At 42.8% G+C, this 24349-nt stretch overlaps 1 protein-coding gene across 44 annotated transcripts in view; it reads left to right on the forward strand.

Moving 5' to 3' along the window:
- The window catches only part of LOC122801915 (ABI family member 3 binding protein), a 3486228-nt gene that overhangs the window by 2395543 nt on the left and 1066336 nt on the right, over nucleotides 1–24349 (forward strand). For 41 of the 44 annotated variants that reach the window (XM_044071601.1, XM_044071602.1, XM_044071605.1 and 38 more), the window contains 2 exons: nucleotides 20683–20751; nucleotides 21357–21431. The exons of 1 other annotated variant lie outside the window; for it this stretch is intronic. In XM_044071601.1, coding sequence (XP_043927536.1) covers nucleotides 20683–20751; nucleotides 21357–21431 — 144 coding nt within the window. The remainder of the gene's footprint in view (nucleotides 1–20682; nucleotides 20752–21356; nucleotides 21432–24349) is intronic. 2 more of the 44 variants (XM_044071604.1, XM_044071638.1) reach the window with 1 other exon arrangement.

The raw sequence follows: 24349 nt of genomic DNA on the forward strand, positions 1-24349 counted from the left end.
TCATGGGTATGCAGCAGTTCTGGATATGCAGTGTGTACATAACATGCACTGTTTAGCAATATAGATGCCTCATGATGCCATGCAATGACACAGTGTCTGTACATCACACTGTACAGCAATGTAGACGGCCCAGTCCCCTACCATGCTCATGCCCATTTGCTCAACATGCAGTTTATCTGTAGGGCATATGGACAACACCGCAATGTGATTTCCAGTACGCTGCTGTACATGTGTCACAACACCATTGTGTCAGGCATGCATGCATGTGAATATCAGCAGATTACATGTCAAGGTCACGTCAGCTATGTGTACTGTTATCCTGTTCTGGTCCACATGGTGTATCACGGGGATGCATGCATACTACCATGATTGTGTGAATTGCATGGATAATGATATGACACCTACCTGCTGTAGTGTGCATTCCAGGGGGTATGCTTACAAACACTATTGATGTCTGAGCTGCATGCTGTCAGCTGTATCACAAGCATGCTGCAATGCCATCTGTCATCTCACATGCATGGTGTGTCAGTGTGTGTCGGTGTGTGTGTGTGTGTGTGTGTGTGTGTGTGTGTGTGTGTGTGTGTGTGTGTGTGTGTGTGTGTGTGTGTGTGTGTGTGTGTGTGTGTGTGTGTGTGTGTCGGTTTGTGTGTGTCAGTGTGTCTATTGTAATGTAGAGTATTTCTTTGCATTCACAGGTGATGTAGGTGCATTACCCTCCTGTGGTCCATCTGATAGTGTCCCCACAGATGCTAGCAGTGATGAACATATGCACGAGGTACAGGCAGGGATGTCAGGGGCGGAATCTGTGCCAACGGTTGCCATCCCAGCTATGTCCCCCTCTTCCCCACACACAGTTCAGCTGCCAACACATACTGCATCTACAGTGGCCATAGAGGAAGGACAGTCATCGTTTGTTAGCGTTAAACAGGAATGTGTGGTGGCTACAGAAGGTGTCTCTCCACACCATGGTGGCAGTATATTGACTGCAGATGTGCCACACAGGCATGTGGCTGGTGCTGCTTGTAGGAGGACCTCTGGCAGACATGCACCTGCAGGACATAGCGCAGCAGCTGGGATCATCAGACGCATGTTCCACACTGTAATGGCGGCACAGGCACGTGCTGAATGGCAGAACAGAGAAGGGCAGAGGCTGCAGAGGGCTGCTATCAGTACCCTAAACAACAACATCCAGGCATTGGCAGGTGCTCAACAGCAGCTTGCTGATGTTCTGGACAGGCGATTGGGTGACATGGTCAGAATCCTCGACCGTGGCATGGCAATCCGTGAGCTGTCTGTGCTGGAACATCTGGTAGGGGTGAGGCATAGAACATATGGACATAGGCCAGCTACACCACCTAGTGCAGGTCAATGCGTGTGCGCCACCTCACATGGCTGCTCCCATAGTGCCTGTAGCAGTAGCAGTACAGCTGGTGCTGCGATGTCCACACCAGGTCACAGCAGGCCACGTGGACGTGGCCCTGGACGTTCCCAGTGGGGACACGGTTTCAGTGGCCATGTGTCGTCGGACAGTAGCCATTCTGTACCTCTGCCTGGCAGTGCCCGTGCAACCCCTGGCAGGCACAGGACACGTGGTCGTGTCCGGTCACAGTGAGCTGTACAACCTGGTCTGTACATTCTGGTGTCCATAATACCCTTGTGTAGGCCTCACAAATGACAGAACTGTGTGCACACATACACGCACACAGCAAACACAACTGTAGGGCTCCACAACACCCACATACATACGGAACAGACATGTCCATTCAAATCACTGGCCCTTACCCGCACAAATGATGTCATCCATTGGTACAGCCTATGCCCCTGGCAAACAGTATCACCCTGTGCATATGATGAAGCCTGTGCCACATCCCTGTCATCCACACCATCGGTGCAGGGATATGCTCATATGGTCTGATGCACAGGGTGAACAGACTAGAGAGGTGTATCTAACATTACTTGTGTATGCATATTGAGGGATGTGTATGTTGCATTGGATGTGTGTGAATACTGAGAGATGTGTATGTGACATCAGTCGTGTACTGTCAACATGCAGCAGTCATACCATGTAGTCCAGGTGCAGCATACATTGTGATATGTTCACAGTATGTGTCTCGGTTACAACAGTAACAGCATGTTGGTAATGCCCTGGTTCCCTCCTATGGTGTACTGGCATGTGTCTACAGGTAGCAGTGTTTGCAGTCCCCCATGTGTAACTGTGGAGTACTCAGAGGCACGTATGGCAATATCAGCATGCTAAACACACCCTCAACCCGACTGTTGGACAGTCGGACATGACACAGATGTCCACACATATACTGCACCTGACGCATGTGGTCAGTTGAACAGGCTACAGTGAACAGAGTTGTGACATACTTACCGGGAAACGTTACATGTATGTTGATATGGGGCAGGGGTTGTACACAGCGGTCAGGCCAATGACGACATTAGAGGCCACCTGATAGCATGAGGCCACACTGTGTAGCAGTAATACCCTGTCACAGTACAGGTACATGGCCACATTCACAGGGTCTACAGCACTATAACACACCCCATAGTGTTCATGTGTGGACCCATGCCTATGTTGCCATCACCCTCGCAGTACTTTGCACCCACACAACGTGGCACAGAGAAGGGACATGCATAGGTAGCCAGTATGGCTGGGACTGATGGCATCAAGAGGGTAGTAGACTGCATCACCATGAGGGGTTAGTGATCCTGTTTCCACAGTATGGTAGCATACACCCTCACACCAAGCACCAGACAGCCATACATACATACATACATACACAGACACATTGTGGTGACCAGCTATGTGTGTACGGATAGCCGATGTGTGTGATGCACCACACCTGCCGACCTCATGCTTTCCACACTGCAGTATGTACAGATCTGTACAATGGTGTACAGGGATGTGTTACATCTGGGACGTAGTCCCCACCATATGTGGCATATGTGTGGTCACACAAGTGGACACACATAACAGTGCTGGGAATGATACACCTGCCATAAGATGATCTGATAGACATGCAGCGGTACTGTCCGCAGTATGTGTACCAACGCTATGTCTGGCAATTGTGTGGCTATGTGCACACGGGTGGATGTCAGTGATACAGGTGTCACGTGACATACAGTTGGCTACACCTGACCGCTGTGTATGCGTTAAGTCATCACCATCAAGTAACAGTGACATAGCGTACTGTTTGCACATGGCATGGTAGGGTGGCATGTGACATACCTGTGAGCCATCCCTGGCACACATATATCTACACAGGTGGATCACCACATTATGTACACAGATCCCTCCATACTGGATGTACAACCAACTGTACTGTCTGTATGTCACCATATACAGGTGTCAATGATGGGGCTGCATTGCGACCGCATGTTGTAGTTGGGCACAGCTGTGGTACAGACATCGGCCACTGCACATGCTTGGTTGCTGCATGCACAGTACAGATTGTACATTTTTGTTGGACCTACATGTGTCTCCTGTAGCCATGTATGTATGCATTGCTATTGGTGGACATGTGTGTTGACATATATGACACATGGACTGTGGTATGATATCACGGGTGTCATGGGCGACTACTACAGGGTAATGTGTCCTCCGACATTGCTACCTCCTGTACTGTGAGCATTCAACAGACATGGACCCACCTTCCATTTGCGTGCGTATGATTGCTTAGGCCACTGTTCTGCATGGGGGACAGCAAAGGCTTAGCTATGTACATATGTGTTGTGTGTGGTCCATGCACACATCCACTACAATCACGTTTGACATATCCAAACATGCATGGTCGTTGGTGTACAGCAACACTCGTGTCACAGCTGTGTACCACACAGGGCCCCTGGTATGCCTTGAGCTGACCTGGTCATGTATAGTGGTATACTTGCAATGCATAACACCTGTTGGAACCCTGTCAGTACATGTGTACCCTGCACAGTTGCTGTAGACCTCTGTACAGTCCACTGGTCATGTGTCACACAGTGTTGTGGTAATGTATGGCTGTGTACTGCTGCAGCAACGACATGGTGATGTCTCGGGGGCTACAGTGTAGACTGCGATGTGTACATCTGGGATCTGCACCTGTGACAGCTGTGATGGCAGCTGAGCGTGTGCTGGTCACTGCATGTGTGTGACCACTCTGTGCGTGGGGACAGTTATGCCTTACTGTGCCCTTCCATGTCTGGACTCCATCTGCATGCAAGACGGCCCTTTGCAACTGCTAAGTGTGTGAGCATGCCCAGTACTCTGTTGTGTAGATGGACACACATGACAGTCCCAACTGAACCCTTGCAAGTTGAGACTCCATCCGCATGCAAGACGGCCCTTTGCAAATGCTAAGTGTGTGAGCATGCCCAGTACGCTGTTGTGTAGATGGACACACATGACAGTCCCAACTGAACCCTTTGCGAGTTGAGACTCCGTCCGCATGCAAGACACCCCTTTGCAAATGCTAAGTGTGTGAGCATGCCCAGTACGCTGTTGTGTAGATGGACACACATGACAGTCCCAACTGAACCCTTGCGAGTTGAGACTCCGCATGCAAGACGGCCCTTTGCAAATGCTAAGTGTCTGAGCATGCCCAGAATGCTGTTGTGTAGATGGACACACATGACAGTCCCAACTGAGCCCTTGCGAGTTGAGACTCCGTCCGCATGCAAGACGGCCCTTTGCAAATGCTAAGTGTGTAACCATGCCCAGTATGCTGTTGTGTAGATGGACACACATGACAGTCCAAACTGAGCCCTTGCGAGTTGAGACTCCATCCGCATGCAAGTCGGCCCTTTGCAAATGCTAAGTGTGTGAGCATGCCCAGTACACTGTTGTGTAGATGGACACACATGACAGTCCCAACTGAGCCCTTGCGAGTTGAGACTCCGTCCGCATGCGAGAAGGCCCTTTGCAACTAAGTGTATGAGCATGCCCAGTATCCTGTTGTGTAGATGGACACACATGACAGTCCCAACTGAACCCTTGTGAGTTGAGACTCCGTCCGCATGCAACACGGCCCTTTGCAACTGCTGTGTGAGCATGCCCAGTACGCCATTGTGTAGATCGACACATAGTACAATCCGAATGGACGCTACTAAGCGTGTGGCCATGCCCAGGGACACCTTGTGTCAGTGATGTTCTTCTGTGCATGGCCGTTGACATCCTGTATAGCCATGGTGGTCATCCAGCCAACAGATGTCCATTTTCAACGTCACGATGGATGCCTACGGAGTACACACTGGTCAACTATCTTGAAGGGTGTACTGTCTGTGGGGCGTCTCGTGACTATGTCATGTTGTCGTGGTGCACCATACATCTTACGTTGCCACGATCACACCACTGCCGTGTGTTTGTCTACATGTACCATGGGACAGTAATATGTCTGTATGCTTTCAGACTGATCACTCTCTATACAATCCCTGTCAGCGTCCTTGTCAGTGCGGATGATAACACACGCCTAGATGTCTGCCTCTGGTACTGCTGTGCTTAGTAATCTCGGTAGCGCGTTCTGTAAATGCGTCATGCTGTAGTGTGTTAGGGTAGTTAGGTGTATGTTCGACTCCCAGCCCTGCCAAGTGTGTGTGTGTGTGTGTGTGTGTGTGTGTGTGTGTGTGTGTGTGTGTGTGTGTGTTTTCGCGCATGCTCCCATCCACCTGGGGACTCAGTCTTGCTTTTAGACGCCGCACACCACAGCAGTTTCCTACCAACGTCTTTGCCTTTGCGGATGATGACACGCACCTAGATGTCTGCCTCTGGGACTGCTGTGCTTAGTAATCTCAGTAGTGCATTCTGTAAATGCGTCATACTGTTGTGTGTTAGGGTAGGTAGGTGTATGTTCGACTCCCAGCCCTGCCAAGTGTGTGTGTGTGTGTGTGTGTGTGTGTGTGTGTGTGTGTGTGTTTGCGCATGCTCCCGTCCACCTGGGGACTCGGTCTTGCTTTTAGACGCCGCACACCACAGCAGTTTCCTACTGACGTCTTTGCCTTTGCAGATGATGACATGCACCTAGATGTCTGCCTCTGGGACAGCTGTGCTTAGTAATCTCGGTAGCGCGTTCTGTAAATGCGTCATGCTGTAGTGTGTTAGGGTAGGTAGGTGTATGTTCGACTCCCAGCCCTGCCAAGTGTGTGTATGTGTGTGTGTGTGTGTGTGTGTGTGTGTGTGTGTGTGTGTGTGTGTGTGTGTGTTTTCAGCTGCATGGCAACAGTACATTGCTTTTACAGTATTCACTCTCCATAAGATCCATGCGGCGTCTTTGCCTTTGATGCTGCTGTCTGCAGGTTGGACGTGTGCCTGTGTGAATCATGTGATCCACTGATCACGGTAGGGCGTTTTGTAACTGTGTAATGCTGTCGTGTGGTACAGTGCTTACGTTTATGTTCTGCTTCCAACCCTGCCACATGTGTGTGTGTGTGTGTGTGTGTGTGTGTGTGTGTGTGTGTGTGTGTGTGTGTGTGTGTATATATATATATATATATATATATATATATATATATATATATGTAGATATATATATATATATATATATATATATATATATATATATAAAATGTATATTGTATATAGATATGTATATTGGGATTATCACTCTTGACTGTGCTGCATTGTCTGTACGTGAGCACCTTGGATACATGTACATCTGCTATGGCTCTGTGATAGTGCACATACTGTGTGCTGTAGTGATTGTGGGTTATACATGTGTAGTGACCGGTTATTGTGTTGCTGGGTATTACATGGGCATTGGAAACAATGTTAGTGCAGCACCTTTGACTGGTCGTATGCAGTGCTCGGCAACAGTCAGCAGTGGTTATTACATTGGAGTGTGAGTATGGCTCATATCCGTCTGTAGTAACTGTCAGTTCTATGCACCTCAGGTTAACATTACAGACACACGTTTATCCACAGGTTGTGGTACAGATCCTAGGACTGTATGTGTAGACATTGACAGGTGCAGGACTGGGTTGTGTTGGATACATGGAGGGGTGTCCATGGCCAGTAATGGGGATCTCTTCAGCCTGGCAGGTACGGTCTGTGACTGTCCCACAACCGCCTGTATATGGCTGACACATGCTGTACCTGTGTATATGCAGACACACACACTTACCACAAACAGCTACGGCTATCACATACACACACCCATTGCACCACCAGGATAGCTCATGACACGCCTCTTCCACTGAGTACTGACCGCACACATGTGACACTGCTCCGGTGAGGCTACAGTGTTTTGTACATACACACTCATGTTGTCACCTATCTTCTACTCTAATAGTCCCCTTAACCTACACTACACTGTAGAGGCTTGGCCCATATGGCATGACATGTTGTGATTCACTATCCTCAGCCTCACTTGCCTCACATTGCCTACAAATGCTTCGTTACATCTCTGACAGAGCGCTTCCACACATAAGTACCAGTACGCAGTAGCCATGTTGTCTCCAGCTTGCCGTTCATCTGCATGGTGTACTAACATCTAACTAAACCTACATTTTGTATGTATATTATCCATATGTCTTGTTTTGAAGCGCAGTGCATTCTCGTGGCGTTGCGCTACGCTTCCACACCAGGGATCGGGGGAAGACAACCACTGGTTCATTGATATCCAATGAACAAAGCTGCCACTGGCCTTGGACTTGGACATTGGCATGCTTCTTCGACTGTATTCATACTGTATTTGCAGCTGTTATTGCTCTGTTTAGCAACGTGCAAAACGTTAGTCCCATAACATCCGGGTACATTTCTGTACATAACTCTGCTCTTGCACGGACAGCTTACTGTTTCATGTATCGCGTAATTACATATGGTTACCACCTGTCCCAGTTTGCAAGGGACAGTCCCTCTTTGGGCAGTTGTGTCCTGCAAATAAAGTGAAAAAATGGCAAATGTCCTGAGATTTTAGGACAAAATTATTTTCTATATTTTATGTAATAGTTGCATAAAACAGTTATTCTGTATCTGAAACACCTAAATGTTATAAGAAACAGAATAAGGAACTAAAATGCTACAAGAATAAACTTTTATTTAGGCAAAAACCGAAGTTCTGTCCTTTGTACTGGTCGTGGGTATGTTTTGCCCTGCAAAATCTGATGTTTGTAGCACAAATGTCCCACTTTGGGCATTTGGAAAGGTGGCAACCCTATCATTACATCATTTGCATAGCTTACACATACAAATGGGGTATGTTGCAAATCCCAACATTGTCTGTGCAATGTTCGTGTTACCGCCCATAACATAGTTACACGCCCCTGCGGGTGTTTGCTGAATAGCCTGGCAGTCATCTTTCCTTGCTGTACTCTCACTCAATCCATACACGCCGGAGGCTTCGTGTATCATGGCCTAGGCTTTGCTGTGTGCTATGTCTATCTGTGGTGTATGCATGGCTGTGGGTATGTCCCACTGTCATCAGTGGTAAAGGTGACACCCTATAGGTACTTCCTGTAGACTGCTGTCTTTTGACATGTCAGCACATAGCTGCGGATGAACTTCCTACTGTAGCGCTTTTCATACCTTCTGAGTTATCTTGCGGTCGATAATGCTGTTTCCTCAGACATGTATCTGTTTCTGATCATACCTATCAACCTCCTAGTGCAAAACATCTGTACAAAGCCTAACATGAAGGGGGGACAGATAGGGGCAGATTCTGCATATTGCTCTTACAAACGTAGATAGTTGACAGTATTATAGGTTTTGCATTAGTATGACCTTTCTGAGGGGTTTGGGGTCTTAAACACATATGGTTATCATTATTTAATTACATCAGTTATCAGGTATTTGGCAGACAGGTACAGATTGTGAGAGGAACACACCACACATATGAGGCATACATCTGCACATTCGTACAGTTACTCCAGTACACACAGTACATGGCGCCATCACAGGCCAGTTACCATTACATTCCTATTGCAGGACACACCCACCCACTGGGTTATATTCCTCACACAGGCCAACAGGTGCTTATCCACACTACTTATTCCATCATGTACCTTATGTGTATGCCGGTATTTGCACTTTCCGTCAATGGCGGAGCTCACATACGAGTATGGGGGACTGGACACTGTATCGGTGACACTGCATGACACCCTGAGGGACACATGTCATTTGAGTCTATTAACCTTCCACATTGACTTTCACAGGCCATACGTTGTAATTCACATTTGTGGACAAACATGCTTATGACTTGTACATGTTTTGTCATTTGTCCTGACGTCTTTTTTCTCACCTGTCCACCTAGTATCACTAGTTCTATACATTTCATTAGGACGGGTTACCTTCATACCTCTCACCTGTACACATTATGGGTATACGCCCTAGGGTTTGACCTATGATTCTGTTACATTTGTCATGATAATGTGCCTTTCTGGTAGATTGCTGGCAAGCCATGACAGACTTTGCGGTTAGGTAATCATGACTGACATTTCTATTTCATGATTACTAACTCTCATAACATTCGTATTCCCAACTACGCAATTATTCTATCAATGGTCTGACTTTGTCTGAGGTATATTTAATATAGTCCCTATTTGTCTGTCGTGTACTATGCCTTAGTCCAGCTGTCTTATTCTGACATTCTGGCAGGTATGGTTACCATCTTGGTCGTATGCGTGTCCATCCATGATAATCGCCTACATGACACTGATATAAGTCCCTACGTCTTCCCCCAATGGTTTACACAATATCCAGTGGATGGGTTGCACCTTTTTGGTGAATATAGGTGTGTGCTATACCCACATAGGTATATTGATTACTCCCATGGGGTGTACCTAATAGATCTGTGCCAACCAACACATTGGCTCAATTCTGCCTACCCATGATTCCCATACCTGACACACCTCCACAGTACCCATTAGACATGTTTAATGTGAGCGATAATAAAGTGTGAGGACACTTCCGAGCACTCCCCACTCTGCAGATATCAGCTCGTACATCATACATTCAGTCGACCCATGTGTTATTACCCTTGCACCTGCTACTGTTGCATGTACAGCTATATCGTAGTTGCAGCTGTGACGTCTTTCGCATCTATGACAGTTCGCACTTCATACAGGATCAATTTTTGGGGTCCTGCAAAGGACACCTATATTCATGTTTAACGTGTAGAACTTGCAGGCCCTGTCATACTGGTACTTTCTGGGCAATGGTTTGGAAACCATCGGTGTATTCTCCTTTCATGCATGTCTGTCTGTCTATCCATATTAGCTATACCGTGACCTATTTATGTACATGTGTTATATGTACAGGGACATATGTTTGTTGTGTATATATCTATTCATGTATCGTGTATGTATAAATATATATATCTGTACATATATACATATGTCTATACATTCCTCATCTCGTAATTTGCTTTGGATTATGTCTGTGGATATATGTGTATATATATCTCCATATCATACCTTTCAACTATACAGATTTCCGCTGCATGTACAGCTGTTTGCCTCTTATCTTTGGTCTGTTTTTCTTAACCTTGTGTCTATCTGGCAAGTTAGTGGCATATCATTAAAGACTGACGTTGGTAAATAATGACAAACATTTCAGGTTACGACTTCATACCCTTCAGAGAATCCATGCTAGTGACACACCTGTTATTCTATCCACTTTCTATGTTTGTTAGGGCAATATCTGGGGATTGTCCCTATTTGTACTAGTAGTTGTCATGGCTTTGTCCGGTTTCCTACTTTACGCGGTTAACAGGTATGAGCCATGTACATAGAATGGGGGGAAAACACCATTCATTTTCTATTCTGTGAGTGGATTACACATGCGCAGGTGCACTTGCATATCCTTATTGTGGGTTACATATGTTTCATAGATAATTGTGCTTCCATGAACTTTCATAATTCTGACCGTAACAGTTACATATCTGTATTCCAGTTTACGGACTACTGCGAATCACACGTTCACCTTTACATATTTAAATGTGTGTACAGCATGAACACTTTCATTACACTTTCAAGTTATATGTGCAGTGGTCGTAGGTCAACCGGGACTGCATTCATGTTGGCCAGATACTGGAACCACTATTCTATTGGTGTTCTCCCTCATTGATATGCATACCCATAGTACTTAGCTACATCAACATACGCCTCACTGCTTCACCTACAACACAGGCATCCATTCTCCTGCTGGGAAAAAGGCGGTACTACATATTACACATTCCCTATTGCCTACTGCTGTGGACTCCGGCTGCATTGTTAATCACTCCGAGGATATGCAGAACACCAAGGTATATAGTCCAGCCACATACAGGTCTTTGATTGTCAGGGTGTTCATGTAGTGATCTGGGTTTAGGTTTGTCCACCTGGTGAACGGAACTTCCCTGGCCGAGGTCAAATGTCAGACGAAGCATATGGACAGGGATTATCTCCCTATTTTGAGGTTTTACCTGTGTTTCTAGACACAGGTGTTTGGGCACCTGTCAGCAGCTTATTCTGTTGGCATTACATATTATGGGTGGGGTTGTTACAGTCCATACTCCACGGTGAGGGGTGTTCCCATTCACATTTGACTATTACCTGTATACAGTCATACAGGGATTATTATTTTTGGACATGAAGTGACTACAGGTATGCAGTTGTACATTACACAAGTGTGAAGGGCTGTTCCTGTAAATATGTACGGACCATACCTCTCAACCTCTTAGAGCACCGAACCTGCGCAAAACCTACACGATGGAGGGATAATTAGGGACACATTTTAACAATTGCTCATACAAGCTTAGAACGTTGATAGAATGCTAGGTTTTGCATTAGCATGACTTTTCTGCAGGTTGTGGAGTCTTATACTCGGGATATTTCTCATTATTTAGTGATGTCAATTTTCAGCTATTTACCATACTGGTGCAGATTGTCGGAGGCACACAACAACACTATGGGGCGAACCAGTGGACATTCTTAGGGTTGCCACCTTTTCGACTGCCCAAAGTGGGACATGTTCTGTAGAGATGTCAGATTTTCCAGGACAAAACATACCTAGAGCCGTGCATAGTACAGAACTTTAACTTTTTTGTACATATAATAGCTTATTCTAGTAACATTTGAATTGCTTATGCTACTTCACCTAACATATTGAGGATTCATATATAAAATAACTGTTTTATGCGACTATTAAAGTAAATTAGGAAATAACATTGTCCTAAACTCTCAGGACATTTGCTATGTCTTGATTTTTTTTCACAGGACACCACTGCCTACAGAGGGACTGTTACTCGCAAAGTGGGACAGGTGGTGACCCTAGTCATTCTGCGAATATCCGGACAGTTGAGTGGTATGGCACGGACCTCTGTAATACGCTGTTGTGTTCTGGCACAGCAGTAGCTCAGCATTAAAGACTGCAGTCGGAACGTGCTGACAGACAGTTGGGTTTCAGACTTCATACTCCAGACATTAATGCCAATGTGCAAACTGTTATTCTATCAAATTCTATGTTTCTAAGAGATATGTTTACAGATTGTCCCTGATTTTGGACCTTTGTCTCACTTATATTTACGGCTCTGTCCAGATATCTTGCTCACACAGGTTGACAGGTATGGTCAGTCATGACTGCACACAGTCAGTGTCCCTCACACTTGATCAGGGTTGACCTGTTTACATCAGTGTCTTCCTCGCCCTCATGCCATTTTCCACTTCCCTCCTATTCGTGTCTGGACACGTGCGTCACGGGAAGGTATTTTATCCTGGGTGGTAGGTTATGCATGCCCATTTAGGGCTGGACAGTGTCATGGACCTCCACTGCACATTCTGACTTGTGTCCAGATATCTACTGGATTGGACATCATGTCGTCATACCCATTCTACTATTTACACAAGTTGGTCATCCCGTGACGGATATCCCAAAAATTGGACAAGACCAAAGCAAGTTAGATAACGAAGATTTTTGTGGCTTCACGAAAATGTGCAGGGGGTTTTACCTGCAGGCGATACATGGTTTGCAATCCTGACACTGCCTAGGGTGACAATACCTACTACATATGCGTAGGGGTCACTGTGTGTAGCTGTTTCTGCAACAAACCAGTGGACCAAGTACGGCTGGATTTGGTGGACATTCTGGTATGGTGGCAGGTTGTGTGTTGTGGAGGGTATGCTGGATAGGCTATTATGCATCCAGGTGTGTTGCGTTTGTTATGGCCAGTTCCATCAGGACCCATCTGTGGGTATGTGACGGTGCCGTATCTATACATTTGTCTCACATATTTCCATATTCATATGTTTGTGGGATTGTGTTCTACACTATGGCCTGTCTGCTTGTCTTGCAGCTGTTTCTACATGAGGTTGTGTTTCTTTCCACTTCACCCGCTGCCCCCTCATACACCTCTGGTTCACCTTTTCTGCATACGACACAAGTATCGCCTTTGAGGATTTTACCACTAAACACACACCCCCTCACACCCGAATTACTCACACCCCATAGAGCGCTACTTTGGTTGTTGGCCCATGACACGGCCAGAGTTACACATTAACTACCCTGCATGTGTCGGTACCTTTATGGTTGTGTGGACTTCCCTGCCATGTTTGCTTTCCACATGCTATACCTCACGCACATAGGTACACGCCCTTATTTCACTTTCATTACTTGGTTGGTGTATCCGGGTACTACCCGTTCAACTGTGTCACATACATGTTCGGATTATACAGCTGCCTTCCGGATTTTGCCAGCCTGTTCTACTCATTGGTTGGCACCTTTTCCTACATCCAAGCTATTCCTTACACATGTCCGACTGTTGTGGACATTGCCTCCCCACAGTCGCCGGTTGTGTTTCCACCTTTTCAGTTGGCCACAGTGTGACATAGGGTTACCACCTGTCCCACTTTGCGAGGGACGGTCCCTCTTTGGGCAGTTGTGTCCTGACATGTAATTGTACACATGACAAATGTCCTGAGGTTTTAGGACAAACTTATTTCTTATATTTTATGTGATAGTTGCATTAAACAGTTAATTCTGTATCTGAAATACCTGACTGTTATGAGAAACAGAATAAGCAACTAAAATGCTACAGGAATACGCTTTTCTGTAGGCAAAACAGTTATGTTCTGTCCTTTGTACTGGCCGTGGGTATGTGTCGGCCTGTACAATCTGATGTCTGTACCAAACATGTCCCACTTTGGCCATTTGTAAAGGTGGCAACCCTACTGTGACAGTTGTGGTGAACACAGCATATTTTACAGGCCGACACATACCCACGGTCAGTTCGGCAGATAGAACTTACAATTCTTGCCTATATCTAAGCTTATTCTTGTAGCATTTCGGTATCTTATTCTGTTTGTTATGACATTTATGTAATATACGTCCAGTGAAATATGTTTAATGCAACTATTGCATGACGTCTACGGAGGAATTATGTCCTATATTCTCTGGACATTTGCCAGTTTTACATGTTTGTGTCAGGACACATCTGCCCACAGAGGGACTGTCGCTCGCAAAGTGGGACAGGTGGTAATCTTGGTCGACGGTACGGATGATACTGTTCCTTTCGGCCTACGTGTGTCTGTGTTGTTATGGCTGTTTATATGCTCCTTCTGTTTTGTTTACATGCGTATGCTATTTCCTATCACATTTGGTATGTGAAATATGGACATACCTTTTGTATGTGACTATTACATGGCTTGTGTGATATGATTCAGACATATGGTCACTACATATATCTACATTTCTCCTCTTGTATTTTGTTATGGACACATCTGCACAGCTATGTTCCCTCCCTCACATTATGGGACGGCTGGTGACCCTCTCCGTTGGACTGGAAGTACCTACTAGCAGCGTGCTAACATATGATAAGTTTCACTTCCACATGGTATAGCTATCAACACTACGTTGGACTACAGGCACACGGTTTCCATGTCATTGGTTCATGGGTAGGGACCCATTATTCCCTACCATGCATTTGTGTTTGATTCTTCATTTTCTGTTCGCAGGGACTCTGCTTTGCATACATTTCAGTCTCCACAGACACTGATAGGTAAGATTACTATTGCTGGCGGAATATAATATTCAGCAGTTTAGGTTGCTCCTCGAAAGCCGACATTGACACGCCTCCCTGCGCAACTTCGATACGCCCCTTGCACTCGCACATGTTTCCTATGCACGTGGCTGTGGCGGCTGCGCGCCTTCATTAATATGCATATGGCGCGACTGCTCCATATCTTCTCTGCATGGCCGGCACAAGCCTTACGCTGGACTTGCGCCGAGCTTCATGAATCCGGGGGTCGGTGTTTTATTTCCTAAAATATCCAAACATGGCCAAATAAGCTGCAGTATGTATATTGTGATGTATCTCTGTGTATGTTCATACATCTTTAGGAGTCAAGACCACAAAAAAGTAATTTAATCAGAAGACATTTTGTCTCTAACTTGCAAGCACATATTTTTTTTCTTAAACCTTCCATTAGTTTGTATGTATTTTTTATAACAGAACACATTTTATAACGGTTTTACCACACTCTAAGATGTTGGTACTTTCCTAACTAGACTACATTTACAGCATCTAGACTACAATACTGCCTTTGTAGTGTTTCCTTTTTTGTTTCTATTACCAATTCGGTGAAGCGGTATTCACGAAAGTGCACTTTTGTTTAAGTGCACTTTCACATAAATAGGGCCATACTTTTCTTTTTCAAAATAATGAGGTTTTGACAAAGAAAAGTAGACCCATATATATATATATATATATATATATATATATATATATATATATATATATATATATTTGTTGTTGTTGTGTCTTTCGGCTTTTCCCAGTTAGGGGTCGCCACAGCGGAAGTCCGGTCCGCTAATGATTGGCAGTAGATTTTTACGTGCCGAGTTGCCAGCCCTGATGCACAACCTTCAACAAAGGTACGCCATTCACTCATGTCTCCACACAGAAGACGCTTTAGCTGAGAATCAAACAGGACAACTTCTTACTGGGAGGCGACAATGCTACCGCAGCACCACCACCACAGTTTATATATATATATATATATATATATATATATATATATATATATATATATATATATATAGATCCCCATCAGAACCTCGAAGAAAAGGCTGAGATCATAAGATCAATGTTTTGAAACTTCAAACGTTTTGAATGGAAATGGACATACAGGATGGAACGTGATATTTTGGAGTTGGTATATTTAATTATATATTATATTTAATTAAACAGGGGGTGTGGGGTGCAAGTATGTAAAAAAAATTTTTTTGTTTTTATTTATTTTTTTATTAGGTTTTTGAAGTTTCAAAACTTTGATCTTATGGTCTCGGCCATGTGAAGTTTAAAGTTTTGAAACTTCAAGCTTATGAAGCAGATCTATATATATATATATATATATATATATATATATATATATATATATATATATACATATACATACATATATATGCAAGTACTGTAAGTATTGACCAGGACATCCAATGGTTTCAATCATATCTCAGTGGTAGACAACAGGCTGTCCTATGGCAGAGCAAACTATCCACCCTTTTACTCATCACCCTCGGAGTACCCCAAGGCTCCATACTAGGTCCACTATTATTTTCCATTTTCATCAGTGATTTGTATAAGGTCACCCCAAATGCAACATGCATTCAATATGTGGATGACTCCACTTTAGTATGCTCTGACACTTTACCTACAGAGTTGCAGATTCTATCCCAAAATACTTTTAACACAGTTGAAAATTGGCTCCTTAGCCATCGTCTCATGTTAAATCCTAATAAAACCAAACTGCTGCTTTTCTCCCCAACTCACAGGTCTACCCCTGTAACCTTTACATTAAAATCCAACAACGGCACCATTATTTCCCCTGATTCCTCAACCAAACTGTTAGGAGTTATAGTAGATAATAACCTTAAGTTTTATGTGCATATCAATAAAACTATTAAAACAGTTAATAAAAAACTTGGCTTACTATATAGGATCAAGCCCTTCCTAACACCATTAGCCAGAACTTTAATTCCTCGTACACATCTACTCTCCACCCTCCTCTCTGCTTCCCCTCTATTTACAAACCTCAGCAAAACTCACCTTAATAAACTTTCTAGCAGCTACAATCACATTGCTAGATTTGCTACCGATGCACCCTACAGAACTCATCACTGTCATAACCTAAATCTACTAGGATGGCTTGAACTGCCTAACCTACTTCAGGTTAACCAACTAATAGTTGCACACAAGATCCTCTACCAACCAGATAATACACCCATACTTAAAAACCTCATCATCCCGTACAGTAACCTTAGCACACTTCGTTCATATGAAAGATTACTAGTTCAAACTCTCAAATCCAGCAACACAGCCGGTAAATCTCTATTTCCTAACTCTGTTGGCAAAACTTGGAATTTTCTTCCTGCTAATCTTACATCTGAACTCTCTCTACCTCAATTCAAGAAAAGTCAGATTCAGTACTTTAAAAATGATGGCTATGTCCTTGCCCTAATCCTGACTAACTCTAACCATCACTTGTGTGCACATGGAGGACTTCTGCCTACACTTTGTTCTCTTAACTTATAAATCCTATGATCTCCTTGGGTCTACTACCGCGTTAGCCTGCTAGGCATTCAATACCTTATCATTCTTAAAAACACTGTCTAGAATTTTCCATGTGAGTAAAAATGTAATCATTTGTTTGTGTATCTGTTTCTGTGTTTGTTTACATCTGTGTAAAAATCCTTTTATTTGTGTTTTATTTTTGTGTTTTAAACTGTAAAAATGTAACAGTTTGTTGAATGTCTTTTTAGATCTTTTCTCCCCGGGCCTCCACTAAAAATGGACATGTATCTAGTCGGACTATCCCGGTAAACAAATGTAAAAATAAATAAAAATAAATAGTAAGTGTATTAGCTAATAGCAAACACTCAAAAGAGGATTCAGAAGAGATTTATCTAAAAAGATTGAATACTCAAAAAATCCCAACCCCCTCCCCCCAAAAAAAAAACAGTGTAGTTTGCAAGGAGCAAGCACCTCTGCATCCCCACCCATCCTGCTAATTATACCTATTCCAAGATAGCACTACATCAGGGAAAGGGCAAATCTCTTGACTCTGCTGTATCAGTCTCACACAAAGAACTGCTGCCAGGGAGAAAAACAGCAGAAAAGAAGTTGCTGTCATAATGATCACACACATACACACAGACACATAGACACAGACACACACACACACACACACACACACACACACACACACACACACGCACGCACACACACAGACATATATGGGTCTACTTTATTTGATCGACAAACCATTTGATCGAAATTTCATTTGATCGAAAACCAGTATTCAGGGCAAATAACAGGGATTTGTCCCCCTCCCCAATGTCGTGCGACCCTGGAGTTGGTATATATAGTTAGGGGGGGTGTGGAGATTGTGGGGGTCGAAGCCCCCCACCTATTTTCATTTAAAATGTGTACTTTTTGTTTTATTTTCTTCTTTTAAAGGAAACTAGGTGGGGAGCTTCACCCCCCCACACACACCCCCCAATGTGGGGGGCTGTGCCATCCACACCCCCCTAACTATATATACCAACTCCAGGGTCGCACAACATTGGGGCGGGGGACAAATCCCTGTTATTTGCCTTGAATACTGGTTTTCAATCAAATGAAATTTCGATCAAATGGGTTTTGATCAAATGGTCTGTCGATCAAATAAAGTAGACCCATATATATATATATATAGAGAGAGAGAGAGAGAGAGAGGTTTCCATGAAATGATGAATTGTTTCCACACTGGATGGGCTTGCCCCCTGCAAAAATGATTTTGGGTTCTGTAACCTTGGGAGTGTCACTCTTTTGAATAGCAAACTCCCAAGTTCAAGATGTTTGGGATCAAATAATTGCATGTTGATTAAATGATACAATTACTCATTGTAAACCTGTTAATTTATTTATGTTTTTATTTGTTTATTTACTGTAACTTATCCATATTAACCCATTTCTGCCAAAGATTTGGGCTTGGTATAATGGTTAAGGTCTTTGACTCACAAACATGAAGTACAGAGTCTGATTCTCAGCTTTAAGAAGGAAATTCATTAGGCTTAGAATGGCCTATTAAGAAAGATAGCCTAGCCTATGAACTTATGAAACCATAAATCTAAGGAAAAGGGAAAATTAAAATTACCCTATTCAAACGCAACCTAGATAATAAGATGGGAGACTGCAAATTTGTCCCTGGGGTGGCAGCCAAGTCCCTCATGAACAGGGGTAGTCAGTGTTTATTACAGATGTGCTCTGTTCATAAATTCGTTCTGTGAGCTACCCATAAAAGAAGAGATGGGAACACTTGGGATTAACATGGCTAGATTTGTAAAGGCTCTAGGGCTGCTAACCTAGTAACCTTCAATGAACCTATAAACCTAAGTGGAACATTACAGTTGACTGAGTCTCACTTTGCTATATGTTAAAAAGTCAGAAATGGTAGATTGAACATATATGTTATTGGACTACATCACCTCTTGCTTTATTGCATATCCTTTGCATTGTGTTTAGTCGTGAGACTCAGATAAGAGTGAAAAGTAGGATTCATGAATTTTGTATATATTTTCCTTCATGGAGAGTTGTATGCCTTTCTGGACATGTTTCCCTCTCTCAGATTCTGTTGCCTCAAGGTGAGTATCTAAAGTGGCTAGTAGTGCGGGGACAGAATTTCCATGTGAGGGGGTAGCCCCCTTCCAAAAATAATGATTTTGAAATGTTTGGCAATATTTATTAGATTGATGACTTGGGCTATAATTATGTGTGTTTTAAGTGTTTTAGCTTCATGTTTTACATCTCACCTTAGTGAGATGGGATTATCCATAATAAGTTCTAGCCATGGCTTTGGGGGAAATAATGTACAGAGCAGTGATAGGAATTGAATACCAAGCTAATAAAACATGGAGCTCATGGATAACTATATGTACAGAGGGAATAAAGCACTTAGAGTTGAACAATTATGTAGTGAAAGTCAATTTCTTCAAAATTAAAGCTAAAAATGAAACACTTAATATATCAAAAATGTTTTATATCACATTATTGATTTTAATTGTTTGGCATAGTTACAGTACAGAAGAAGAACAGGTATTGAGGGCATCCATTAGAAGTTGGGTTAGACAGGGTTGGGAGCAAGATGAGGAAAAAAGGTTAAGTATAAAGGCAGGGACAGTTTCCTACTTTGTAATATTGGGTGGACATTTCAGGTCTTGGACCTTATAGTGGAGAAGGCATCCTCCAAAATTCAGCATGAAATGTTAGGGAGTAAGTACAAAACCCAAAGACTAAGAAAATAATGTAGAATAACATCAGCATCGAAAGCTGCTTCTAGAAAAAGATGCTGGGGAGCAAGAAAACAAGTCTGCAGTTAGCCTTTCTCATGGAAGGATGTATATTTTAAGAATAAGGATGCCTAGCTGTATATATAAATGCTTAGAGCAGATTTTCGTCTTCTAAATCCAGATGGATGAAACACTACTCTAGACATTGTCCCTGTTTTGTACAGCTGTACAAAATAATAAAAGTATCAGATTATTCTCAGTAAGTGCTTTTATCAATGTTTTCTGTTTTTCTTTTTAATTGACAACCATATGCTTTAGAATCTTCCCATAGAATGTATTTTTCTTCCAATTAAGTTGCCTAATACTCATTTCTCTCATTTTAAATTATGTTTGTCTTAAACTACGTACCCCCATTTTCTCCATGATAATTTCTCCTTGCTTTTTGTTAACTTTTATTTTGACAGCTTCAAGTGAAAAACTGGAAGAACGTCCCATAATAGCGGCAACAGAGAAACATCAGGATGTTGCTGCTGGTAAAGGGCATACTAACTCAGCTTAATTTGATTTTTTTTTAGTACAGCGAGAAACTAGAATTTCTGTTTGGGCTGCTGATTTCATGCTAAGAGAACTAACATATTTGCACTGTCAGCTGAGCTTTGCTTTATTTGTAAATATGATGTGTGTATATATTGAAGAATACTTAATAATTTGTCCAAATGACCAGATTTTAAGTTTACAGAAATATCACAACACCGTACTAATGAGAAAGCAATTATCTTTCAAGTATTTTTTTCATTCACTGCAGTAAGTAAGCTATAAATTCAGCAGCTAACCAAATTTAGCATATTCTTTTTCTCCCAACATATTTTTATGTTTGATATTTAAAAAAAAACGGTATCTCAGTTCAAGATGAAAAAAGCATGATCACCTTCACATTAAATGTTATGTTTACCTACACTTTTCTTTCAGAAAAGAGCTTCACCGTGCACTTTAGATCTCTTGCTGTTTCAGTTACAGGATCTGGGAATGCACAAATAATGTTCACTGACTTCTCCTAAGCTCACAACACTAACTGCATGGAATGAGAAAACAATTCTTCCTAATGAACTTTGTTTTCTGACAGCTGTGTTTCTTTCAGCTCCTAAAAAAATACGTCAAAAAACTGAGAACAACAAACCATCTCGTAGGCCTGAATTAGTAAAGTCTGTCACAGGTATTATGACTTCTTACTCTTTTTTTATTTTTGTCTGCTGTTTTATTTTTATTTATTTTTTGACGTTATTAAGAAAACACTACTTCAAAATGTAGAGTTTTATTCATCAGTGACATGCGTAGCCTAGACCTGATGACTTCTTCCTAAATCTTATGCAGTATTAACCTGGTTAATGCCATGCAGCATGTAAAGAAGTTAAATTCATGAGTATTTCTGAGAAAGCACTCCTAAGGTTTAGCTCGTGACAGTTATGGTAAAAAAATTTAGATATAAATTAGTGGTTGTATACCACAAGTTCAACAATTCTGAAGTCTGCTCTCAACTGTATGGCCATATCCAGAATAGCTTTGTCATCAAGTACCCAATGAACATCCTAATGAATGCATAAAACGTCTTCTTGATATGAAGTAAATGGGACTGAGTGTTGTCCATTGCCACACTAAAACAGATATTCATATGACAGACAAACTCCCATTGTGATAACCAATGCCACAAAGAGCAACCCTTAGAAACCATGGAGGTTCTAGAAGTGCTGATACAGAGATAGGTAACATTATCTGGGAGTGGGTATCCTGCTGCTAAACTGTCATTCTAGAGGGACCCTAGAAGGTAAAGGCTGACCATAGAAATGGGCCTGCAACCAAGAAGATCACTAAACTTGGACCCTGCAAAGGAAGCACAGAGTAAAAGTATTATATAACTCCTTGTAAATCTCTCCTTTCTTTGTTGACATCAGTACTATACGTACATACATAACATATATATATTATCCTTTTTTTCCTTTTCCTGTGACTTCTGACCATCTAGCCACCCCAGCAACCATACCTATTCATTCTGTATCACTAAGGTAAGGAGTTGCAGCACTGTCATCAGGATAGCCATAAAGAATTGTCCATTTTCGGTTATAAATCCACTCCCAGAAACTCATGTGCGCAGTCACAGATGTGACAGACTGCTATGCCTTTCCTCTGTCTTGTTTGTATTGCACTTAACTCATACAGGCAACACATAACATTCAGCTTGACAGAGCCAAGATCATGCCTGTGACCCATACACCACATAGTATGCACCTGTCACTCCTGTAGGTTTGAACCCTGCAGTGAGTAAGTGCACTTCCCTCCTTCCCAGGATGGGTGAACCAGCAATGGTCACTAACTGCCACCCTTCCTCATTGGTTTGTCTTGTGCCCAACTCAGTAGTCGATCTGGAATCATCTTGGTTACAGTCAAGACTTTATTCTTCTCCACCAAGAAGTTGACAGAGACTGCAAATTATATTGCAGTCAGATGAGAGAATGGGTCGTACAAGTCACCCAGTTCATGAATACCATAAGGATATATAAAAAAAAAGATTACTGAGGACTAGAATTTTATTAGGGTAGGGACAGCCCAGAGTGCAGAGGCATGGACAGTACTTCCTTCCTCCACACCTCAGTCATCCTGCATCCTTAAGCTAGGATCCACTTATATTTTCATCTTAGACCATTCTCCATGTGTGCATGCTAATCATAATGACTGTCATCACCAGTCAGCATTAGGCATGTATAACACTTTATTGACTCTTCTATGTCTTGTATGACAGCCAGTTGCTACTAACACAAATTATTTTGTCCCTCCAACTCTTCTCACTTTCCCTAATCTGGTAGAGCATGTTTTATTAGTGCACACTTCACTCCAGCACAACACTGCACAGTCAGATCCATGATCAATTATTCTGGCTGTATCATGTCACAATGTTGTGTCCTAATTACCATCTTAAATCTCCTTGGTTCCCCCATAGAGTAGTCTGAATTATGTCCCTGATATATTAGTCTGATGAGCTACAGGTGTATGGTATCTAAAGAAAATCCATTCTCTTTTCCACTAATGTGCAGCCACTATCAGCCCTAGGCCATATCATGCAAATTCTACTCTTGCTGACCCTGATAACTGGTCTTGGAACATGGGTTCATATTAGAACTGCAAACACTTGAAATTTCAAATGGCATATGATTGACACCATATGATCAAAATTTCAAGCTTTTGAAGGTTAAACGTAACGGCGCAGTTCGGTGCAGAATGGGGAGAATTTCCCTTTTCTGCACTGACGTGCGATCTTGGAGTTGGTATATTTATGTAGGGGGGTGTGGGGGGTGCATGGGAGCTTGCCCCCCCCTGCCTGCACCATTAAGGTAAGTTTTTTTTTTTTTTATTATATATTCGAACTTTTACACATCTATCATATGTTGTCGAACATATGGGATTCAAAGTTTAGAAATTCCTAATATATAATATAGACCCCTGGAAAATCACTTGTTCCCTCATCCTGGATTACAATGCCTTTTGTTTCTACAACAAACATATTGGCCTTCCTTCAGAACCCGCTATCTCATTTCAGGCTAGACTTACTAGCCAGACATGACTAACACACAAGGTGGTAGAATATGTAGACCTTGTCTGTGCAGATTCTCTTTTGTGTTACCTACTCTAGAACACTTTCTTCATCTCTCTACCACTACACAAAAAGACTGTGCCCTCACAAGAGTTAAAATAATCTCTGCAAAGGATTTGGAACAAAGCTGGGTCTCTACATGCCTGGATTCACTTAGGGAATCTGTTCAGGACACCCTGTCATGGTTGTCAGCTAATATTGGTGCTGAACTGGCAATAACAGGGAGCTTTATTATTAGGTGGAATTTATCACCTGATAAATATACTTAAGCCACACTGCAGCTATATGTTCTTGTCCAACTTATCATTTTCACTACCAGGAGGATAAAGCTTCACATAAAATAAACCCCATCATTATCATTTTTTCAGGTAGTGTGATGGTTACCTCCCTCAGTGGCCACCTCTCAATATGTGTTTGTTGTCTTCAAAACAGAATGTTCTGAGCACACAGATTTCCTGTTAAGAACTATCTAGATGTTCATTCTTTAC

Source organism: Protopterus annectens, chromosome 5.part0, assembly GCF_019279795.1.
Source record: "Protopterus annectens isolate FY-2018-M chromosome 5.part0, PAN1.0, whole genome shotgun sequence".
NCBI classification, from domain to species: domain Eukaryota; kingdom Metazoa; phylum Chordata; order Ceratodontiformes; family Protopteridae; genus Protopterus; species Protopterus annectens.